The sequence below is a fragment of the Raphanus sativus genome, chromosome 1 (genome assembly GCF_000801105.2).
Source record: "Raphanus sativus cultivar WK10039 chromosome 1, ASM80110v3, whole genome shotgun sequence".
Classification (NCBI taxonomy): domain Eukaryota; kingdom Viridiplantae; phylum Streptophyta; class Magnoliopsida; order Brassicales; family Brassicaceae; genus Raphanus; species Raphanus sativus.
Genome location: NC_079511.1, coordinates 22,071,583 through 22,089,594, shown reverse-complemented (window position 1 = coordinate 22,089,594; position 18,012 = coordinate 22,071,583). Strand labels below are relative to the sequence as shown.

The window sequence follows — 18,012 nt, the reverse complement described above, 5'->3', positions numbered from 1 at the left end:
GTAAGGCATATTATTAGTAATGTATAAATGATAACTGATTTCTAGTTAAGATTCATTTACAGTATTTAAAAATCACATATGAATAAGAAGTCATAACTTCTTTTTAATATATAAGATTCGTAAATCGAAATAGATTACTTGCCAATTTTTATACATATATGTGATATTTGATGTATGGTTAATTAAGGAAGCTAGTGGCTGTCTCCAAGGCGGAAAGAGGTTGTGAATGTAAGATCTGAAATTTCTAGTCTTTGAAAGAGAAGATTAGGCCATAAATACATGCTTATGATCGACTTTGGGTTTGTGGAGTTGTTGATGTTCAATCAATATTTGAATCTTCCAGCTAAGACAACTTAAAGCTGAATTTCAAAGCTTAAATTGATCTCAGTATACATCATTGATGATCATACCAAAAGAGACGGAACAAAACTAAAACAACATAAAAATAAAAACAGAAAAGTAATTTCTACATGAAACCAAACTGTATACGGGTAAAGCTTTTCATGCACCAGGTGCTACATCTTTCTGCTTGCCATGGAAGTATCCACCAGCATAGTCTTTGACATGAGCAGCCGTGTCAAAGATCCGACTCCGAGCATAATCCACTTGATCTGACCCGACAGGGTGCATGCCTTTAAAATACCTATACGTCCACGAGATCAAAGCCGCCGTACCGAATACCATTCCAGCGAGGGACAAGAATCCGGTAACGAGGAGGAACAAAGGGATCCATATAGGGCTTGAGATGATGATGATTGGAAGGAAAGCGATGAATCCGAGGACGAAAGCTGTGACGGTGATTCCGGTGAGTAGGAGGAGTATTCCTCCGGAGATGAAGAATGCAAGGAGGCCGAAGAGTTGGCCAGAGTGATTAGGAGCTTTTGATTGTAGCTGACGGAGGAAGGATGCTACTGGATGGTTAATGTTGGTGCTGCGAGGCACGGTGGTTGAGCCGTACATGGGTCTGTGTTGGATGTCGCTAGCCATAAACGAGATAGCAAGAGAGAGGGATGAGATAACAAGATTGAAAGAGAGAGAACATAAAGGGTGAAACAAATGGAGACATGTTTCGGATTTAAAGGCGCATGCATGCAAACACGTGTGGTTCCGGTCATGTTTTTTTACTGGCTTCTTCTGCGTCTACCCGTTGAAACTTTTACTGGTTTAAGTTTTTTTTCCTATTCTTTTCTGGTCAATATTATTAGTTAAATCTGGTTTTTGGTCCTGGAATTTTTAGAAATGTAGGTCTAACTGGTGACTATCTCGGGAATAATAGGAACAAAAAGGAAAAGAATAGATGAGAATAAAATTATGGGAATGATGAGGAACGGTTATTCCATATCAAATTTGGTGAGGAATAAATTTGTTCTTTAATTCTCTACAATAAAAGGAATGAGAAGGAATGAAAAAGAATGACTATTCCTAATGAATGATAAATTTGTTAGGAACATTAAGGAATGCATTATTCCTCTTCATTCCTTGGTCACCAGTTAGACCCGTAATTTTATTCGTTTTGCAAAAGTTAATATAAGTAAGTAACTATTCGTTATCCATGACTTGCGCTACTTACCATGAGTCCATGACCGTAGTTCATGGTTTTAAATAAAGACGAGTAGTTACATATTTGTTAGTTTCTTTTCAACCAAAAAGTTCTGGTCTATCTAGCCATATTCAAAACAAATCCATTCCTACGAGATATAAACATAATATTCACAAAACCTGGAGAAACTTTTACCAAAAAAACCTGGAGGTGTCGATCACTAATAAATTAATCCGTATAAATTTTCGGTTTATTTGATTTCGTAGAGCATATTGTTCAGTCACATCGTTGAAGAAAAGTGGAAAAAACAATTATTCACATAATATATAAACACAAACCAAACTGAAATTTACATAAAGTTACACATTTCAGAAACTAATAAACATGGTTAGATGAACTGGACGATTCCAGCTCGAATGGCAATGGCTGTATCCACTGCAAATCAGGCTCTGGTGTGAACCAGATTGGTCGTTTTGACTCGTTCATTTTTCTAAATGTGATTGATATTCTGTTGAAAAACCCGAGTAAAACACACATAAATAACACAAACAATGTTGTTAATAAAAGAAAAACCAATCAAAACTACCTTTTTGTGGGAACTTCAGGTACACAATGCTTAGCTACATTTGCTCCATTCCCGTTTAGCACAAGCACTGATCTGAAACAAGTTAAACAAAAATTTTCTTATACAGTTCCAACAGCTGACATAAATTTATTTTTCAAGCAAAATACATATATAAGATTTACCCAACTGGAAGCGGTAATAAGTATGAACCACCCGAATAATCACCGTTTTCCTCAAGTTTGAGGTTTGATCCGAATAGGATACTGCATTCGCTAAGGAAAGAAACGGTGCAGAACGGACGAAGAAAGTCGTGATTATCTACATGAGGAGGTATGCAATCACCTTCATCATAGATGTTGACGACACAACAATCAGGTACACAAGTTGGAGGCAGAACATGCCATTTAACCAACCTTCTAATGATCACTTTGAAAAGAGAAGGTAATGGATCAACAGTTTCATGTCTAAGAATCCCAGCCGGGATTCCATCTTTGCTCTGTCAAAATGAGAAGAAAGAAACAAAAGTTCTATTACAAAGAACGAGCTCTACTACTAACTGAAGGAAAAGACAGATCAATAACAAGTTTAACTGCTTACTGTTCGGTAGTTGAAACAACAGCCGAATTGAATAGCTGAACGTCCTTTTCCTTTAGGAGTAAATGCACGCTCTACAACGAAGAGAAATACAAGAGAAGTCTTTTGTAAAGCTTTTGGCAAATCGAAGAAAAAACAAGGAAAGCTTTAGCTTCAAGCTAACCCTACTTACTTATTTCTCCTTTTCGCGCCTTTTCTTGTAGCTCACACACGTTTTCAACTATCATTTGCTGTTCCGCTGCACTAAAAATATCGGTATGCAATTCGATTCCCTCCAGTATGTTCACCATCTCGCCATTAACTTTCTCCAAGCAAAGAAAGTCTCTTTTTCTCTTCACATTCATCACTTGGATAATCTCTCTCTGCCCCCTAGAGAAGTTATGTTTCTCAAGACTCGCATCTCCACATGCATCTTCCTGATCCTCCAGTGTCATGTCAACACTATCTACTGAAACTTGTGTTAAGAATCCAAAAAATCATCCGGATTTACCAAGAATATGATCATCATAGACTGTGCCGTTTCCATCATAATCATAATCATCAATTCATATTGTTATTAATTACAGGTTTCTTGTAATTTTATATTAATCACCATTGAATTTGAAAATAAATCAGGTTCCTCTATATGCATACCAACTAAATGCTATTACGGTTCAACTAAGCTAAGCAAATAAAAACTGAATAATCTGATCCAAAAAATCATAAGCATATATATAGGTTAATTTTTTTCTGAAGTAATGGTTATATACGCCTTTACCTTGTTCTAGAGAGCAGAATCGATGGGAGGCAACCTTGATTTGTGAAGCGCTCATTGATTTCAATCGATCAGAATGGGACAATTAAGATCATAAATTTGAGTTTGGTTAAAAAAGCGTTAAGGGTCAACAGATTGGATATTTTGACTTTTTGTTTAGGTCGCCCAAGTCATAATCAAATTGTATGCGTATAAGCTATCGCATGTCACTGTAAGAATTGGGTTTTGACTTCTGAGATCTGACCAAGTCATTTCGCTGGAAATCTTCAATGAGAAGTTACTAACCAAATGATTTTATTTATGTTTTATCATCTAAAAGGGGATGACAAAAAAATTTTTATAAAAGGCTAGTGGCTTTCCTCAAATTTTAACCTGTATGATCATTTGACTTAGAAGGCTTGAACACAAAACAAGATGTCCACGAGATTTGGAAGAGCAACCAAAATTGACTTGTTTATCCTTAGATAATGTTGACAGCAAATAAAAAGCAGACTAGGATATAATATTATTATCTTGATGCACAAGCACATTTGACTATTCGCATTTTCTTGTGTGCCAAACATATGAGCCGTAAGTGTATGTCCCTCTATATATATATCCACACATGCATTGGTAGTTTTACAATTCATCAAAGTCTCAAAGCAATCTAAGCAAAAATGAAGAGAGAAGGTCGTCAACATGGCTTCGTTCGTATCGGGATGATTCATCCGTCGGGATTTAATCCAAGACCCTCCAACCAATTCGTGAACCGGCTTGATTCACCACCGGCTTTTGGAGAATTTACCAAAGTTCCATCAAAACCTACTAATCATTCAAAATCCACAGGAAAACGTGAGCGTTCCAAGTACAGTAATTGCCATGTATCGCCGGCTATAAAGTCTGCGGACAAATCTAAGGGTCGCCAAAAGTTAGAGTCGACAGATTGGTGGGTTGATGATAAGCTAGACCGGCTCACCGGGTCGGATGCCTCCTCTGCTAGAGATATTTTGGATACATTATGTGGTGAAGATTATGGTGGTCATGCTTATGATGATGACGATGATTGTTAATCATTTCATCAAGAAACTTGAAAGTTGTTATTTTCTTATGTGCTTGAGTTAGATAACATATGTAACAATAGTTACAAAAAAATTAAACAGCTATTCGTTTGATTTTATATTATTACAATTAATTAAACAATCACATTAATTATATAATAAAACTTGAGATTTTTTTATTTATGTTATATTTTATTTTCTAAATGACTATAAAATATAAATTACTAAAACTGTTAAAAATCTCACATTAAAAATTTGTGATCGACAATTTTTTTTTTGGTATAACAAAATACAAATGATCATAAACCTATATAAATAAATTTTTTAATTTAATAGATATTCAGTTTAAGAATATTAAATATATTTTATCTTATTATAGTATTTGTTAGTATACTCAGGATCACTGATAAACAGATTAATTAATTTTACCAATCATAGTTAATTTATCTTATATTTATGAGTTGTGGTTGCTTCTAATGCTTTTGTTGCCATTTAATTTTTCTTTTAATTCACTACTATAATAATTTTTTGATTCCAAAATTATATAATATTATAGTTTAATTATTATTAAAGAAGATTTTGATACAAAACAGAATTTAATGCATTAATTGTCAATACGGATACCAAAGTTATATATTTATAGATAGTTTAAATTAATTAGTTAATTGTAATTAAAAATTATATTTAATTTTGATAATTAAAATAAAAATAAAAATAACATTTGAATATATTCTACTTGGGGTGGGCTCAAATGACTGTACATATTCTACTTTCATGACTTCACATAAAATAGAGATAATCATGCCATACATGCAAACTGTACAAATATATGTACTGTATATATAAAAGTCAGAAGATTTTTTTCCCAGAAAACAACTATCAGCTATTATGAAGATTCGTATAGGATAAAAAATAAAACAAAATTGGATAGTACTTTGAAGCTTTTAAAGAGAAAATAATGAAAATCATATAAATAGAGCCCTTCATCAATAACTAGAAAATAACATAACATATTTTCTTCTCATCAGATATAAAACTACAAAAATTACAATGGATATCACAAAAATCTCAATCACTCTTTTCTTAGTAATGACATTGGTAATTTCATCCAACTGTGAAGTTCTGGCCGCATCAAGTATAACTTTTCTTCCCAAAAAATTCATTATTTTATTATTAGTATTTTTTAACTTTGAACATTTTGAAAGTAGTACTTGTTAAAAATATATATAAATATACATATATGATAGAATTTGCGATAACCATTTATATGGATGTGTAAGAACTTTGATTTGCCAAAAGAAGAACAACTATTATTTGGATATGGTATATATGACTATAATCTTAACCTTGGTTGTTTATAGGTGAAGTAAGTAAGACAACAAACAATGGAGAATGCATTTACGAGGAACTTTGTGAGATGGGAAAGTCCAGAACTCATGAATGCTTGGTTAAGTGTTCTAAGAAGAATAAGAAGTACATAAGAGGAAAATGTATTCCAAAAAATCCAGAATATGGATATTGTTGTTGCACAATATAAATAATGTTATTATAGTATAATGTTGTTTTAAATATTATTTTTTTCCGCTGGATAACTTATTAGATCATTATATAATCTTTAATCCTAATAGATATAATGATCAACTATCTGCAACATATGTAATATCGATGAATAAATTTACGGATAATTATTCCACGATGAACATAATAACTGAACCATGTATATAGAGTCATAGCCACAGACTGATACACAAACCAAACCACTTATAAACATGCATAAAGCTTCAACATCAAATAAACATGTTCTTAAATAGTCACAACAAATGGAAAATCCAAACCAAAAGAATTATCTTACGCACAGTCACAAATCTGTCTCGGGCAAAACAATTTATGATTGTCATTACAAGACACCTCATTGTGCTGTAAGAAAATATTAAGAATCAACTTTGAAAAATAAAATAAAAATTATATAAGAATCAAGTCCAAAACCAAACCCATAACAGAGAGAAGTAAATGAGTCAAAAGTAAATAACATTGAAGAAGAGAAACTAATAAAAGTTATAACACTCTTCAAACAACCAACAACAATTTGACTGACCACAAAAAAACCATTCAGTATAAACTGAATTTCAGGATGGTGTAATATAGGATATTTGAGATGTTTTTTGGGCATTGGTGTTGGAGTTTCTAGAACAAGTCGAATTTCCTCTTAAGAAGATCTTGCTTCCAACGAGGTAAGTTGTTGAATGCTTCTTTCTCCATCCCAAACACACTCTGGAACTCTTCCTCAGATAGATAAGCCTTTGATCACCGCAATGAAAAGAACGGTAAGTTAGGAGATAAGGAGAGTTATACAGTTTCATACACTACACCGAACCCGGTAACGTCTCGTGATATCCGCTTTCCTGAACCCGCTGACCTGGATGAGACCTCATGCTCCCCTCTGTCGTAATTCACGTACACGGATTTATTCTCCTGGAGTGTGTCGGAGGCCTTCTCAGCAGCTCGAGGACGACAGGCGAGGCGAGGGAAGATTCTGGCGGAGTGATGAGGTGAGTAACGGTTGACATTAGAGTAAAAGCGGGGAAGGAGGTTCTGCCGTAGAAGTATTAAAGTGTGAAGTTGTTCCATCCTGTTCTCTTAGTTACTACCATTCTTTATAATTCCATCCATATCATACCAGTAAAAAACTTCATTTTTGTTCTTAGTACTCATTCAAATGTATCTCTTTTTCTTGTCTTCAAATCTACATATAATTTATCAGCATGGTTCACCATTTTGTCTTTTTTTTTTTGTAACACCAGCATAGTTCACCTATCATCCATTTTTATTGGACTGACATTGTGTACAGATGAGTTTGGGTACCTTGTCACATCTTGCTTCCCAACTTTAGATCCAACCTTACTTACACCTTCTTAGAGCACCATTATCCTAAAGATCCATTTAGAGGTTCTTAATTTTTTTTAAAAATATTTTTTAGTGGTAAAAGTGAATTAGGAGACTGCACTAAGAGACCCTGCTATTTTTGTGCTCCAATGGGAGTCTCCTATTAGGGGTTCTCAAAATAATTCAACCAAAACCAAATAAAGTCTACAGTACCTCACACAGAACGGAGAAAAAAAGGAAAAAGGGAAGCCGTGGGAATCAACCTAAACTCTGAGCCAACTAGTTTCATCTTCAAGTCCAGCCTTAGAACCTATGGGATTTTATTTAGGCAATGGATTCGAAGTTGGAAAAACTTTAAATTGAGACAAACCATAGCGCCTTGAATCTTTTACGAGTTGTTCCAAGACACAAGGCTCGTGTTTAGCTCCATTAGACTCATTCAAACGTAGAACGAGCTTCTTGAGTGTTGGCAAGTTCTTCATAAAGCATCTAGCCAAATACAGTTCTGTAGCTTCCTTAGTGACCGGGCTTTCTATTTCAACAGATTCAAGAGACGATACCAAAGAACGAGGCAACCTCACAGTGGAGTGTCCAGTTATCGATGCCACTGGATAATCAATAAACAATTCCTGCAAAAACACATATCTGACACAAGTCAAATCCAGGACCGACCAGATAAAAACCTTTACTAACTAAAAAGTTTGTTACCAATGTAAAGTGTTTCAGATTGGGGCAGCTCTCAAGAAGCAGTGGCAATAGTTCAGGGGGTGCGTTTAAGCACACAGTGGCGCGGAGACGGGTCAAGTCATGAAGTTTGGGGAGTGTGCACATCCGATCCATTTCATATATAAACTGAAAGCAAAGAGAAGAGCATACACAAAGTGAGAGGAGATAAAAAAAAACAATGATAATGAGAAAGTTTTAAAACCTTATTATATACCTGCAGAGTTCTCCATGACATGGTCATATCTTTAACACCTGAAAAATTGTTGAAAAAATTGTAGATGATCATTTCCAACATGATATTACTCTTCTCCGCAAACTCGACATCAATATCAACCTTTAACGACGACTCAGCCGTACTGACTATCTTAAAGCTTATGTGGGCTTTGGGTTTCAGCTTCACTTTAGTTGGGCCGACTAGAGTGGGCTTCGATTTGAATCAGCTGAGAAGAAGTGATCGAGCTGGACTTGCACGTGATCACTTAAGCCCGTAACTCTACTGCGACGTCGTCTTGACTGCGACGTTAGGAGAGGCCGTTATAACGGACATAATGGCAACAACGATCTTCATCTTCTTCACTCGCGAGATCTGTAAACAGAGAGAGAGAAGAAGTGAGACGAGAGAGCTTCACGAGAAGAGAATCAGAGAAGGAGAGCTTTACCGGTAGCTATTTCAACAGGAGACGGTGGTGAGGAGTCTCCGACGTTGATCTAGCCGAGGATCCGATTATCTGTGGTATATTTCGGAGGTAACAATGCACAAGACTACTTCGTTGTATTTAGATCTCTGTTGTACGAGTTGTTACCGAAGCTCCATACTGATTCTAGTGAAGTTGAGGGTACCGATCCCTCCCCGGACATTAGGCAACAAAGTCCGGGTGAACAATCGTCTTTTGCATTTCTCTTTTGTGTTTGATCACCTGCACACAAACGAACGAATCGATTAGCTAAAGGATCATAAACCTGAGAATTGAATCAAGATAAGCATAAGAAATTACCAACAAGTGGTATCAGAGCTGTGGTTGCTTGCTTGAGGTTTCTTGATTCAGGTGGAGCTGGTTGATCGAAGGGAGAGAGTCGTATGGAGAAGGATAAGGATAAGGTTGAGATGGATCCCACACGGGGTCGCTTCCAGATGGACAAGTTCGACGGGAAGGGAGACTTTGGGATGTGGAAGTATAAGCTCCTTGGTCAGCTTGAGATTCAGGGGCTTGGTTCAGTTCTTGAGGAAGGAGCTACTCTCTTCAAGACGTCAGAGAAACTGGAAGAAGGAGCTGATCATGTTCTTGATCCTACAAAGGTTGCCAAAGATACGCGAGTCAAAAATCTTATGGGAACCTGTCTCAGTGATATGATTCTACGTAAAGTGATGCATGAACCTACGGCTTATGCAATGTGGAAAGCTCTAGAGCGTGACTATCAGACTAAGACTCTACCTAACCGGATCTATTTGAAGCAACAGTTCGCTAGTTTCAAAATGGATGAGTCTAAGAGTATTGAAGAGAACATGGATGGTTTTCTAAAGTTGATCAACGACCTATCTAGCCTCAACATTACAGTGAGTGATGAAGATCAAGCTATACAGTTACTTACCGGTTTACCTCCAGAGTATGAAGCGCTTGTTCATACCCTGAAGTATGGAACCGGCAAGGATACTCTCACTGTAAGAGAAGTTGTGTCGTCTGCCTATGCCAAGGAGATAGAGCTGAAGCAAAGGGGTGTTCTTGGGAAGGCTGGGAAGTCAAATGAAGGTCTGTATGTTGAGTCTCGTGGAAGATCCAGCAAGAGGAGTGGTCGTGGAAACAGTAAGGGTCAGTCTGGCAGAGGCAGATCCAAGTCTCAAGGCTCACGTGCTCAGTCTAAGCCGAGAGCCAACAAAGATGGGAAGACAGCCTGCTTTATCTGTAAAAAAGAAGGACATTGGAAGCGTGAGTGTCCTCAGAGACAAAACAAGTCACAAGAGTCTAATGATTCAGCAAACACAGTTTCAGAACGGAAGCAGCCTCTAGTCCTAACTGTGAGCACCTATGATTCTAAGCTAGAATGGATTCTTGATTCAGGTTGTTCATTTCACATCACGCCACAAAGAGATGTATTGTTTGATTTCAAAGAAGTTAATGGAGGAAGGGTCCTCATAGCAAACAATACTCAGTGTGAAGTAAAAGGAATCAGAAGCATCAAGATTCTAAACTCTGATGGGATGGAAATTATACTTACAGATGTGAGGTATATGCCGCAGATGAGTAGAAACTTGATATCGTATGGTATGCTTGAGAAGTCTGGGTGTTCCTACAAAGGTGAAGGTTACAAGGTTGAATTCTTCAAAGACGGTGAACGAGTGTTGTCTGGAAATTATCAAAACGGGTTATATTACCTTCAGGGGACGGTTGCTAAAGGAGAAGTGAACATCGGGAAGGCAGAACCGAGTGTCCAGGCTTGGGCATATAAGTGTTGCCAATATGAACGTTTTGATAAAGAGAGGATACCTGCAAATCAAAGAAGTCAAAGGTTTAGCTTTCTGTGAAAGTTGTGTTCTTGGAAAATCACATAAACAGAGTTTCAAGAAAGCAAAACACACAACAAAGGGTATTCTAGACTACGTTCACTCAGATTTGTGGGGATCTCCTTCTACACCAGAGAGTCTTGGTGATTGCAAGTATTTTGTGAGTTTTATTGATGATTACTCAAAGAAAGTCTGGGTTTACTTCCTAAAGACTAAGGATGAAGCTTTTGATCGTTTTAAAGAATGGAAACTGGAAGTTGAAAACCAGACAGGAAGGAAGCTTAAGTGCTTAAGAACAGACAATGGTTTAGAGTTGTGCAATCACAAGTTTGACAAGCTGTGTAAGGAGTCTGGAGTTAAACGACACCGTACGTGCACCTATACGCCTCAACAGAATGGAGTTGCTGAGCGTATGAACAGAACGATTATGGACAAGGTTAGAAGCATGCTCTCTGAAACTGGTTTGGGTTCTGAGTTCTGGGCTGAAGCTACTTCAACCGCAGTGTATCTGATTAACAGAACTCCAGGATCTAGTATTGAGTTTGATATTCCAGAGGAACGATGGACAGGTGGGAAGGTGGATTTGTCTCATCTAAGGCGTTTCAGGTGCTCAGCATATGTGCACAGAGTACAGGAGAAGACAAGTCCTAGAGCTGTGAAGGGTGTGTTTGTTGGTTACCCTTTTGGGGTGAAAGGCTACAGGGTTTGGATTCAGGATGAGGGAAAGTGTACTACGAGCAGGAATGTTGTGTTTCGAGAGGATGAATTGTATAAAGATACTCAGAAAGCTGAGAGTGAATCTGACACTAAAGGAACTAAGAGCGACAGTAAGATGAAGAAGAAAGTCACTTTCAGTAGTGATTTGATTCAGGGACCGTCATCAGGAAAAGTTGAGATTGGAGAGTCGTCAGGTTCAGGTGGAGTTTTCACAGAAGTGTCAGATGAAGAGAGTGCTCAGAGTTCTACAGATTCAGAAGAAGGTTCAGATGATTCAGACTCAGATTTGGGAGGAGGAATTGTTGTCAGTTCAGGAGATTCTTCACTTGACAACTATGTGCTAGCTCGTGACAGAAACAGGAGACAGAACATTAGGCCACCATCAAGATTTGATGATGCAAACTTAGTTGCATACGCATTGAATGCAGCAGAGGAGCTTGAGATTGATGAACCTAAATCTTATGCAGAAGCTATGAAAACTAAAGAGAGAAAGTTATGGAATGCAGCTGCTAAGGAAGAAATGGTGTCTCTTGATAAGAATCGAACTTGGGATCTAATCGAAAGGCCAAAAGATCAGAAGCTTGTGGGGTGTCGATGGATTTTCAAGTATAAACCTGGTATTCCTGGAGTTGAGGATCCAAGGTTTAAAGGACGAGTGGTGGCTAAGGGATATTCCCAGAAAGAAGGGATAGATTACAACGAGATTTTTTCACCAGTAGTGAAGCATGTGTCTATTCGAATTATCCTATCTTTGGTGGTTAACTTGGATTATGAACTTGAGCAGATGGATGTTAAGACCGCTTTTCTACATGGTGATTTAAATGAAAGGATTCTCATGGAGCAACCTGAAGGGTTTATAAAGAAAGGAGATGAGAATAAAGTTTGTCTACTAAGGAAGTCCTTGTATGGACTTAAGCAGTCACCAAGGCAGTGGAACCTAAAGTTTGTCAGTTTCATGATGAAACAGAATTTTATCAGAAGTGAATATGATTCGTGTGTCTACATGAAGAATGTTAATTCTGATGATGCGATCTACCTACTGCTCTACGTGGATGATATGCTAATTGCTTCAGGGAGTAAGTCAGTTATTCAGGCTTTGAAGGACAGTTTGAGTGCTCAGTTTGAGATGAAAGATTTGGGAAAGGCGTCGAGGATTCTAGGAATGGATATCACCCGTGACAGAAAGAATGGAATTCTAAAGCTATCTCAGTCTAAGTATTTGGAGAAGGTGTTGAGAACGTTTGGTATGATTGATTCAAGGCCAGTTGTTACACCTACAAATTCGAGTTTCAAACTAAAGAGTTTACATCCTAAGGAGAGGGCAGATGAGTATGAACACATGAAGGACGTGCCATATGCAAGTGCAGTTGGCAGCCTTATGTATGCGATGGTTGGTTCAAGACCAGATTTGGGGTTTGCAGTTGGATTAATCAGTCGGTTCATGTCTCATCCTAGCAGGGCGCATTGGGAAGCAGTGAAGTGGGTTCTACGCTATGTGGCAGGGACTTATGAGAAGTGTTTGACATTCAAGAAATCTAAAGAGTTCAGAGTTGAGGGGTTTTCTGATTCAGATTACTCTGCAGACCTAGATAAGAGGAGGTCAGTTTCTGGGATTGTTTTTCAAGTTGGGGGGGAATACCGTGTCCTGGAAGTCAGGACTACAGCCAGTGGTAGCTCTCTCCACTACGGAAGCAGAGTACATGGCTTTAACTCTAGCAGTTAAAGAAGCCATTTGGTTGAGGAATTTTGTTACTGAGTTGGGTTACAAGCAAGACAGTGTAAGGATACACTGCGATTCACAAAGTGCTATTGCATTATCTAAGAACGCAGTGCATCACGAGAGGACTAAACACATGGATACTCAGTTCAATTTCATCAGGGATATTGTGTCTAAAAAGATTGTCAACCTAGCGAAGATACATACATCTAAGAACCCGGCAGATTTTCTAACTAAGTGTTTACCTGGCACTAAGTTTGAATTCTGCTGTGAGGTTCTGAACATGTGCTGAGAAGCACAGAGTGTCTCCAGGTAGCTCCGTGGTGGTCTCACAAACATAAAAAAAAAGAGGATGTGTGTGTGAGATTCATTTTATAAAATAAAAAAAAAAGGAAGAAGCGAAGAAGGAGTTACCTGTCGAGATACAGAGGTCGTGGCAAGGAGACCTCAGAGTTAAGCGTTTCAGGTGGAGACATCTTTTGGAATCTGTAACGCAAAAGAAAGGAAGAGTCAGTTCTGTTGATTCTTCAGGAAAGTTCGTCTGAAGCTTCAAGTTTCAGTATTCATCGGAAAAAGAAAAGTTCTAGAAACTTATCTGGTTACACGAGTGGAGTAAAGACTGAGGCTTTGAAGGTTTCTTCAGTGAGTCTTTTCAGATCTGTTTGAGCTACAGCTGAGCGTGTTCGTCCCATGCAGAGTCGTCTGATTTAAGCTTTTGTTGATTTTTCTTCTGGGGTTTTCTGAGGAGTTTTAGATCGGGGGCTGAGCTGGTTTGATGATACAAGGATGAGAGGGAGTGGTTTACTGGGGAAGCATGATTGATTTCGCTGGTTTGCAGCGAAGGGGAGTCGATTGTTATCGGAGGCGACGAGCATCGCATCCGACAGACGAAGAGAAGAGAGAGAAAGCATGAATCGAAGTCTAGAGCTTTCTCGGTTTGGTCTGAAACCAAAAAGGTGGAGATTTGTGGGCTTTGGGTTTCAGCTTCACTTTAGTTGGGCCGACTGGAGTGGGCTTCGATTTGAATCAGCTGAGAAGAAGTGACCGAGCTGGACTTGCACGTGATCACTTAAGCCCGTAACTCTACTGCGACGTCGTCTTGACTGCGACGTTAGGAGAGGCCGTTATAACGGACATAACGGCCACAACGATCTTCATCTTCTTCACTCGCGAGATCTGGAAACAGAGAGAAAGAAGAAGTGAGACGAGAGAGCTTCAAGAGAAGAGAATCAGAGAAGGAGAGCTTTACCGGTAGCTATTTCAACAGGAGACGGTGGTGAGGAGTCTCCGACGTTGATCTAGCCGAGGATCCGATTATCTGTGGTATATTTCGGAGGTAACAGTGCACAAGACTACTTCGTTGTATTTAGATCTCTGTTGTACGAGTTGTTACCGAAGCTCCATACTGATTCTAGTGAAGTTGAGGGTACCGATCCCTCCCCGGACATTAGGCAACGAAGTCCGGGTGAACAATCGTCTTTTGCATTTCTCTTTTGTGTTTGATCACCTGCACACAAACGAACGAATCGATTAGCTAAAGGATCATAAACCTGAGAATTGAATCAAGATAAGCATAAGAAATTACCAACAGCTTCTGAAATGGTAGTAATCCATGAGACTCAGATACTCAAGTTTTGGTGCATCAATCACAACTGAATGTACAACAGCATCAGCAGCATTAACATGTTTTAAAGTGAAGCTCTTAAGCGACGGTGAGTAGACACGTAAAACTACCACAAAATCATCTTTACTAAGGCATATCTTCAAAACTTCAAGAACCGGAGAGCAGGAGAGCAGCGCCTCTGCAGCCGCATCACTAGGCATAACAACGTCTTCCAAGAACATGATCTTGAGACAAGGCAAGGAAAGAGAGTTCAAATCATCATTCAGCCTAACAAAATGGAGCTTTAAGCAGACCAATGCTTCACAGACGGAAAGTGTTAACCGTGTCCTGAAGTCATCAATGCTATGAGGTCCAAACCTATTCTCGACTTGGAAACCTTCAAGCTTCCTCATATCCACTCTGCCTAGACAAGGCTCGTAAAGAGAAGAATCACCACCAAAGATGTCGTGGTCAATGGTCAACTTGAACTCACGCAAGAAGTACTTGCCTTGGAAAGCAAGAAACTTATCGATGAAAGCCACACAGACTTGGTCGTCTGTGAAATCAGAGCTGTCTAGTTCTAATCTAGGGAACCATCTCCAGATATGTCTCCAACTAGAGGATAAAACACTTGTCTGAACCGCTTGCTCAGTGGTGAGAAAGCTGAGTATGTGACATAGTAACGGGTCAGGTCAGTGGCGGATCCAAGAATGCATTTAAGAGGTGTCAAAATAAATCAAAAGTGTCATTGGTGAGGTTCGAACCTGGGTTAAGGGGTGTCAACAGGGGACTTTTACCAGCAGATCTACTGAATTTTCAATGTTTTTGGGAACAAACTATTTTTTATACTGATTTAAGGGGTGTCACCTGACACCCTATTGACTCAAGTGGATCCGCCACTGGGTCAGGTAATAAGCTTATCATTTCTTCCCCTCTGATAACTACTCCTTGTCCCTCTCCAACTGAACTAGACGAGACGCCTAATAACATTTGCTGCATTAAAAATATCGGTATGCAATTCGATTCCCTCCAGTATGTTCACCATAGATGAGAATCAGAAGAAAAGATTGAGATAGAGGAGCAGAAGAAGAAGACGAGGGAAAGGAGAGAGAGAAGATACAGATATTTTTGTTATTTGATAATTTGATACCATTCATCAAAGCATTTAGTGATTACATAGTAGGGTATAAAATGGGCTTTAACCCTTACTCAACCATAAACGACATTAGCCTAATAGGCCCATTTCCTCTCTTCCGTAGACTTATCAGACTCGCATCTCCACATGCATCTTCCTGATCCTCCACTGTCATAGTGTCATGTCAACACTATCTACTGAAACTTGTGTTAAGAATCCAAAGAATCATCCGGATTTACCAAGAATATGATCATCATAGACTGTGCCGTTTCCATCATAATCATGATCATCAATTCATATTGTTATTAAATTACAGGTTTCTTGTAATTTTATATTAATCACCATTGAATTTGAAAATAAATCAGGTTCCTCCATATACATACCAACTAAATGCTATTACGGTTCAACTAAGCTAAGCAAATAAAAACTGAATAATCTGATCCAACAAGCATATATATATGTTAATTTTCCTCCGAATTAATGGTTATATACGCCTTTACCTTGTTCTAGAGAGCAGAATTGATCGGAAGCAACCTTGATTTGTGAAGCGCTCATTGATTTCAATCGATCAGAATGGGACAATCAAGATCTCATGTACGTACGGACATAAATTTGAGTTTGGTTAAAAAAGCGTTAGGGGTCAACAGATGGGATATTTTGTCTTTTTGTTTAGGTCGCCCACGTCATAATCAAATTGTATGCGTATAAGCTATCGCGTGTCACTGGACGAACTGGGTTTTGACTTCTGAAATCTGACCAAGTCATTTCGCCGGAAATCTTCAATGAAGTTACTAACCAAATGATTTTATTTATGTTTTATCATCTAAAATATTTGATTGTCAATTGCGAGTTTAAAAGACCATGAGAAACCCACGTGTATACAGAAGGTCTATGGCTCGTCTTTGGTACATACCGTATCAGATTGAATTGGAATCGTATGGTAATCGTAAGAATTGACCACTTCATCTTGGTTAAGTTGGGATTGAGATGATGAAAACAACCTCCTATTGTAAGGTTGTTAAGTTCTGTTTTCAACCAAAACAGAGAAGGATACAAGCATTTCTACTTCCTCTTTTGATCAATTTGATGTACTCTTTGATAGTTAATTTCTAAATGTCAATCATTGCAAGACAGCTTATATTCTGCTTTTATTTTTACTTATATATTTGGATAAAGTTGATACAGTACACAGATCACATATCAGGCGGCACACAAGGGTAATCATATCGGCCCATACAATTATAACTTACTTGGGGGTCACAAATACCACTTGCATTATGTCCAGAAAAATAATCTTTGCATGACCGATCACGGTCTGAGATATCAGGACACCGGGTTTCACAATGGTGGTCACTGCACCGCCCAAGTATTCTTGCGCACTCTTTGGATCCCATACTCTGTTCACCTATATCAAACAAAGCTACATTTCATATCTTCTCGATGACAAAAATTTCGCTACTACTTGAAGAAAATAAATATACTGAACTACAATATTTGTTATGTGGCGATGAATAGTTACCCGAATCTCAAAATTATAGCAGGTAGTTATTGAATTGTTTAAATAACATTAGCGATAAATATACTCCAACGGTTAACATCATAACCTGTAGGAATCAGGGGCGGAAGCACTTGTGCCACATCTCTTTTTGGTTTTCTTTCTATAGTGTACATAAGACTTTATGTAGCCCCAACTCAAATATTAAACATAACTACAGTTTGACCCGCCCCAACTCAAATATTAAACATAACTAGAGTTTGACCCGCGCTTTCAAAACACGGGATTATTTTTGTTGACAAATTTATTAACTCGTTTTTGTTCACCAATATGTTTAAATATGGTGTTCGGTTTTTGGTTTTGGTTTTAGGTTGTTTTTCTTTTCGGATTTCGGTTTCAGTTAGATTATGATTTTCCTATTTTGATTCAAGAGATATATAAACCATTCAGTTATTTATGAAATAAATTAATATATTTATACTTGTGTTTACCCGATCCGGATCTATGGGATCAGTTTTTTTTTCAAAAATTTATTTACTGAAAATTAGAAATTTTATACATGTATTTTTTATTAAAATTTGTTTTATAGATAACTAAATTAAATTTAATAAATATAATTTAATGAAAATAAGATAATTCATTTATATAACCCGTCTTTATTAATTTTAGTTATAATTTAAAACTTTAAATTATAGTATTTTTTTTTAATTTTTATATCGGTCTAAATTATTTATTATTATATAAAT

General features: G+C 37.7%; 5 protein-coding genes across 6 annotated transcripts; 1 reads left to right on the top strand and 4 right to left on the bottom strand.

Annotated features, from left to right (window-relative positions):
- Positions 1-346: 346 nt before the first annotated feature.
- Positions 347-1,032, bottom strand: LOC108858781 (oleosin). Its single transcript, XM_018632656.2, has one exon. The coding sequence runs from the start codon at positions 985-987 to the stop codon at positions 502-504; it is 486 nt and encodes a 161-aa protein (XP_018488158.1). The 5' UTR covers positions 988-1,032; the 3' UTR covers positions 347-501.
- Positions 1,033-1,772: 740 nt separating this feature from the next.
- LOC108855770 (RNA demethylase ALKBH9B) lies at positions 1,773-3,573 on the bottom strand. Of its 2 annotated transcripts, none has more exons than XM_018629686.2 (6): positions 3,457-3,573; positions 2,872-3,144; positions 2,703-2,773; positions 2,288-2,601; positions 2,127-2,198; positions 1,773-2,048 (listed from the first exon to the last, which is right to left on the bottom strand). In XM_018629686.2, the coding sequence occupies exons 1-6, from the start codon at positions 3,509-3,511 to the stop codon at positions 1,916-1,918; spliced, it is 918 nt and encodes a 305-aa protein (XP_018485188.1). In that variant the 5' UTR covers positions 3,512-3,573; the 3' UTR covers positions 1,773-1,915. The 2 variants fall into 2 exon arrangements, with proteins under 2 accessions (XP_018485188.1, XP_056844097.1); XM_056988117.1 differs by having other exon boundaries at positions 1,918-2,048; positions 2,293-2,601.
- Positions 3,574-4,064: 491 nt separating this feature from the next.
- Positions 4,065-4,680, top strand: LOC108856414 (uncharacterized). Its single transcript, XM_018630207.2, has one exon. The coding sequence runs from the start codon at positions 4,110-4,112 to the stop codon at positions 4,500-4,502; it is 393 nt and encodes a 130-aa protein (XP_018485709.1). The 5' UTR covers positions 4,065-4,109; the 3' UTR covers positions 4,503-4,680.
- A 2,755-nt stretch (positions 4,681-7,435) lies between these two features.
- LOC108815240 (F-box/FBD/LRR-repeat protein At5g18770-like) lies at positions 7,436-8,529 on the bottom strand. The gene is made up of 3 exons (XM_018587912.2): positions 8,314-8,529; positions 8,082-8,225; positions 7,436-8,002 (listed from the first exon to the last, which is right to left on the bottom strand). Exons 1-3 carry the CDS (start codon positions 8,392-8,394, stop codon positions 7,694-7,696), a joined length of 534 nt encoding a protein of 177 aa, XP_018443414.1. The 5' UTR covers positions 8,395-8,529; the 3' UTR covers positions 7,436-7,693.
- Positions 8,530-14,116: 5,587 nt separating this feature from the next.
- Positions 14,117-15,626, bottom strand: LOC108848588 (F-box/FBD/LRR-repeat protein At5g18770-like). The gene is made up of 4 exons (XM_018621986.2): positions 15,511-15,626; positions 14,623-15,299; positions 14,464-14,540; positions 14,117-14,209 (listed from the first exon to the last, which is right to left on the bottom strand). Exons 1-4 carry the CDS (start codon positions 15,624-15,626, stop codon positions 14,117-14,119), a joined length of 963 nt encoding a protein of 320 aa, XP_018477488.2.
- Between the last annotated feature and the right edge of the window lie 2,386 nt (positions 15,627-18,012).

Excerpts from the sequence above, each read along its gene's own strand:
- LOC108858781 (XM_018632656.2), bottom strand. The coding sequence starts at position 987 with ATGGCTAGCGACATCCAACACAGACCCATGTACGGCTCAACCACCGTG.
- LOC108855770 (XM_018629686.2), bottom strand. The coding sequence starts at position 3,511 with ATGAGCGCTTCACAAATCAAGGTTGCCTCCCATCGATTCTGCTCTCTA. Across the intron at positions 2,774-2,871 it reads GGCGCGAAAAGGAGAAATAA|AGCGTGCATTTACTCCTAAA; the intron begins GTAAGTAGGGTT and ends TCTTCGTTGTAG. Across the intron at positions 2,049-2,126 it reads CCTGAAGTTCCCACAAAAAG|AATATCAATCACATTTAGAA; the intron begins GTAGTTTTGATT and ends GTTTTTCAACAG.
- LOC108856414 (XM_018630207.2), top strand. The coding sequence starts at position 4,110 with ATGAAGAGAGAAGGTCGTCAACATGGCTTCGTTCGTATCGGGATGATT.
- LOC108815240 (XM_018587912.2), bottom strand. The coding sequence starts at position 8,394 with ATGTTGGAAATGATCATCTACAATTTTTTCAACAATTTTTCAGGTGTT. Across the intron at positions 8,226-8,313 it reads TGTCATGGAGAACTCTGCAG|TTTATATATGAAATGGATCG; the intron begins GTATATAATAAG and ends CTTTGCTTTCAG. Across the intron at positions 8,003-8,081 it reads ATCTGAAACACTTTACATTG|GAATTGTTTATTGATTATCC; the intron begins GTAACAAACTTT and ends GTGTTTTTGCAG.
- LOC108848588 (XM_018621986.2), bottom strand. The coding sequence starts at position 15,626 with ATGTTATTAGGCGTCTCGTCTAGTTCAGTTGGAGAGGGACAAGGAGTA. Across the intron at positions 15,300-15,510 it reads GATCCACTTGAGTCAATAGG|CTTTCTCACCACTGAGCAAG; the intron begins GTGTCAGGTGAC and ends TCACATACTCAG. Across the intron at positions 14,210-14,463 it reads TAATGTCCGGGGAGGGATCG|ATCTCGCGAGTGAAGAAGAT; the intron begins GTACCCTCAACT and ends CTCTGTTTCCAG.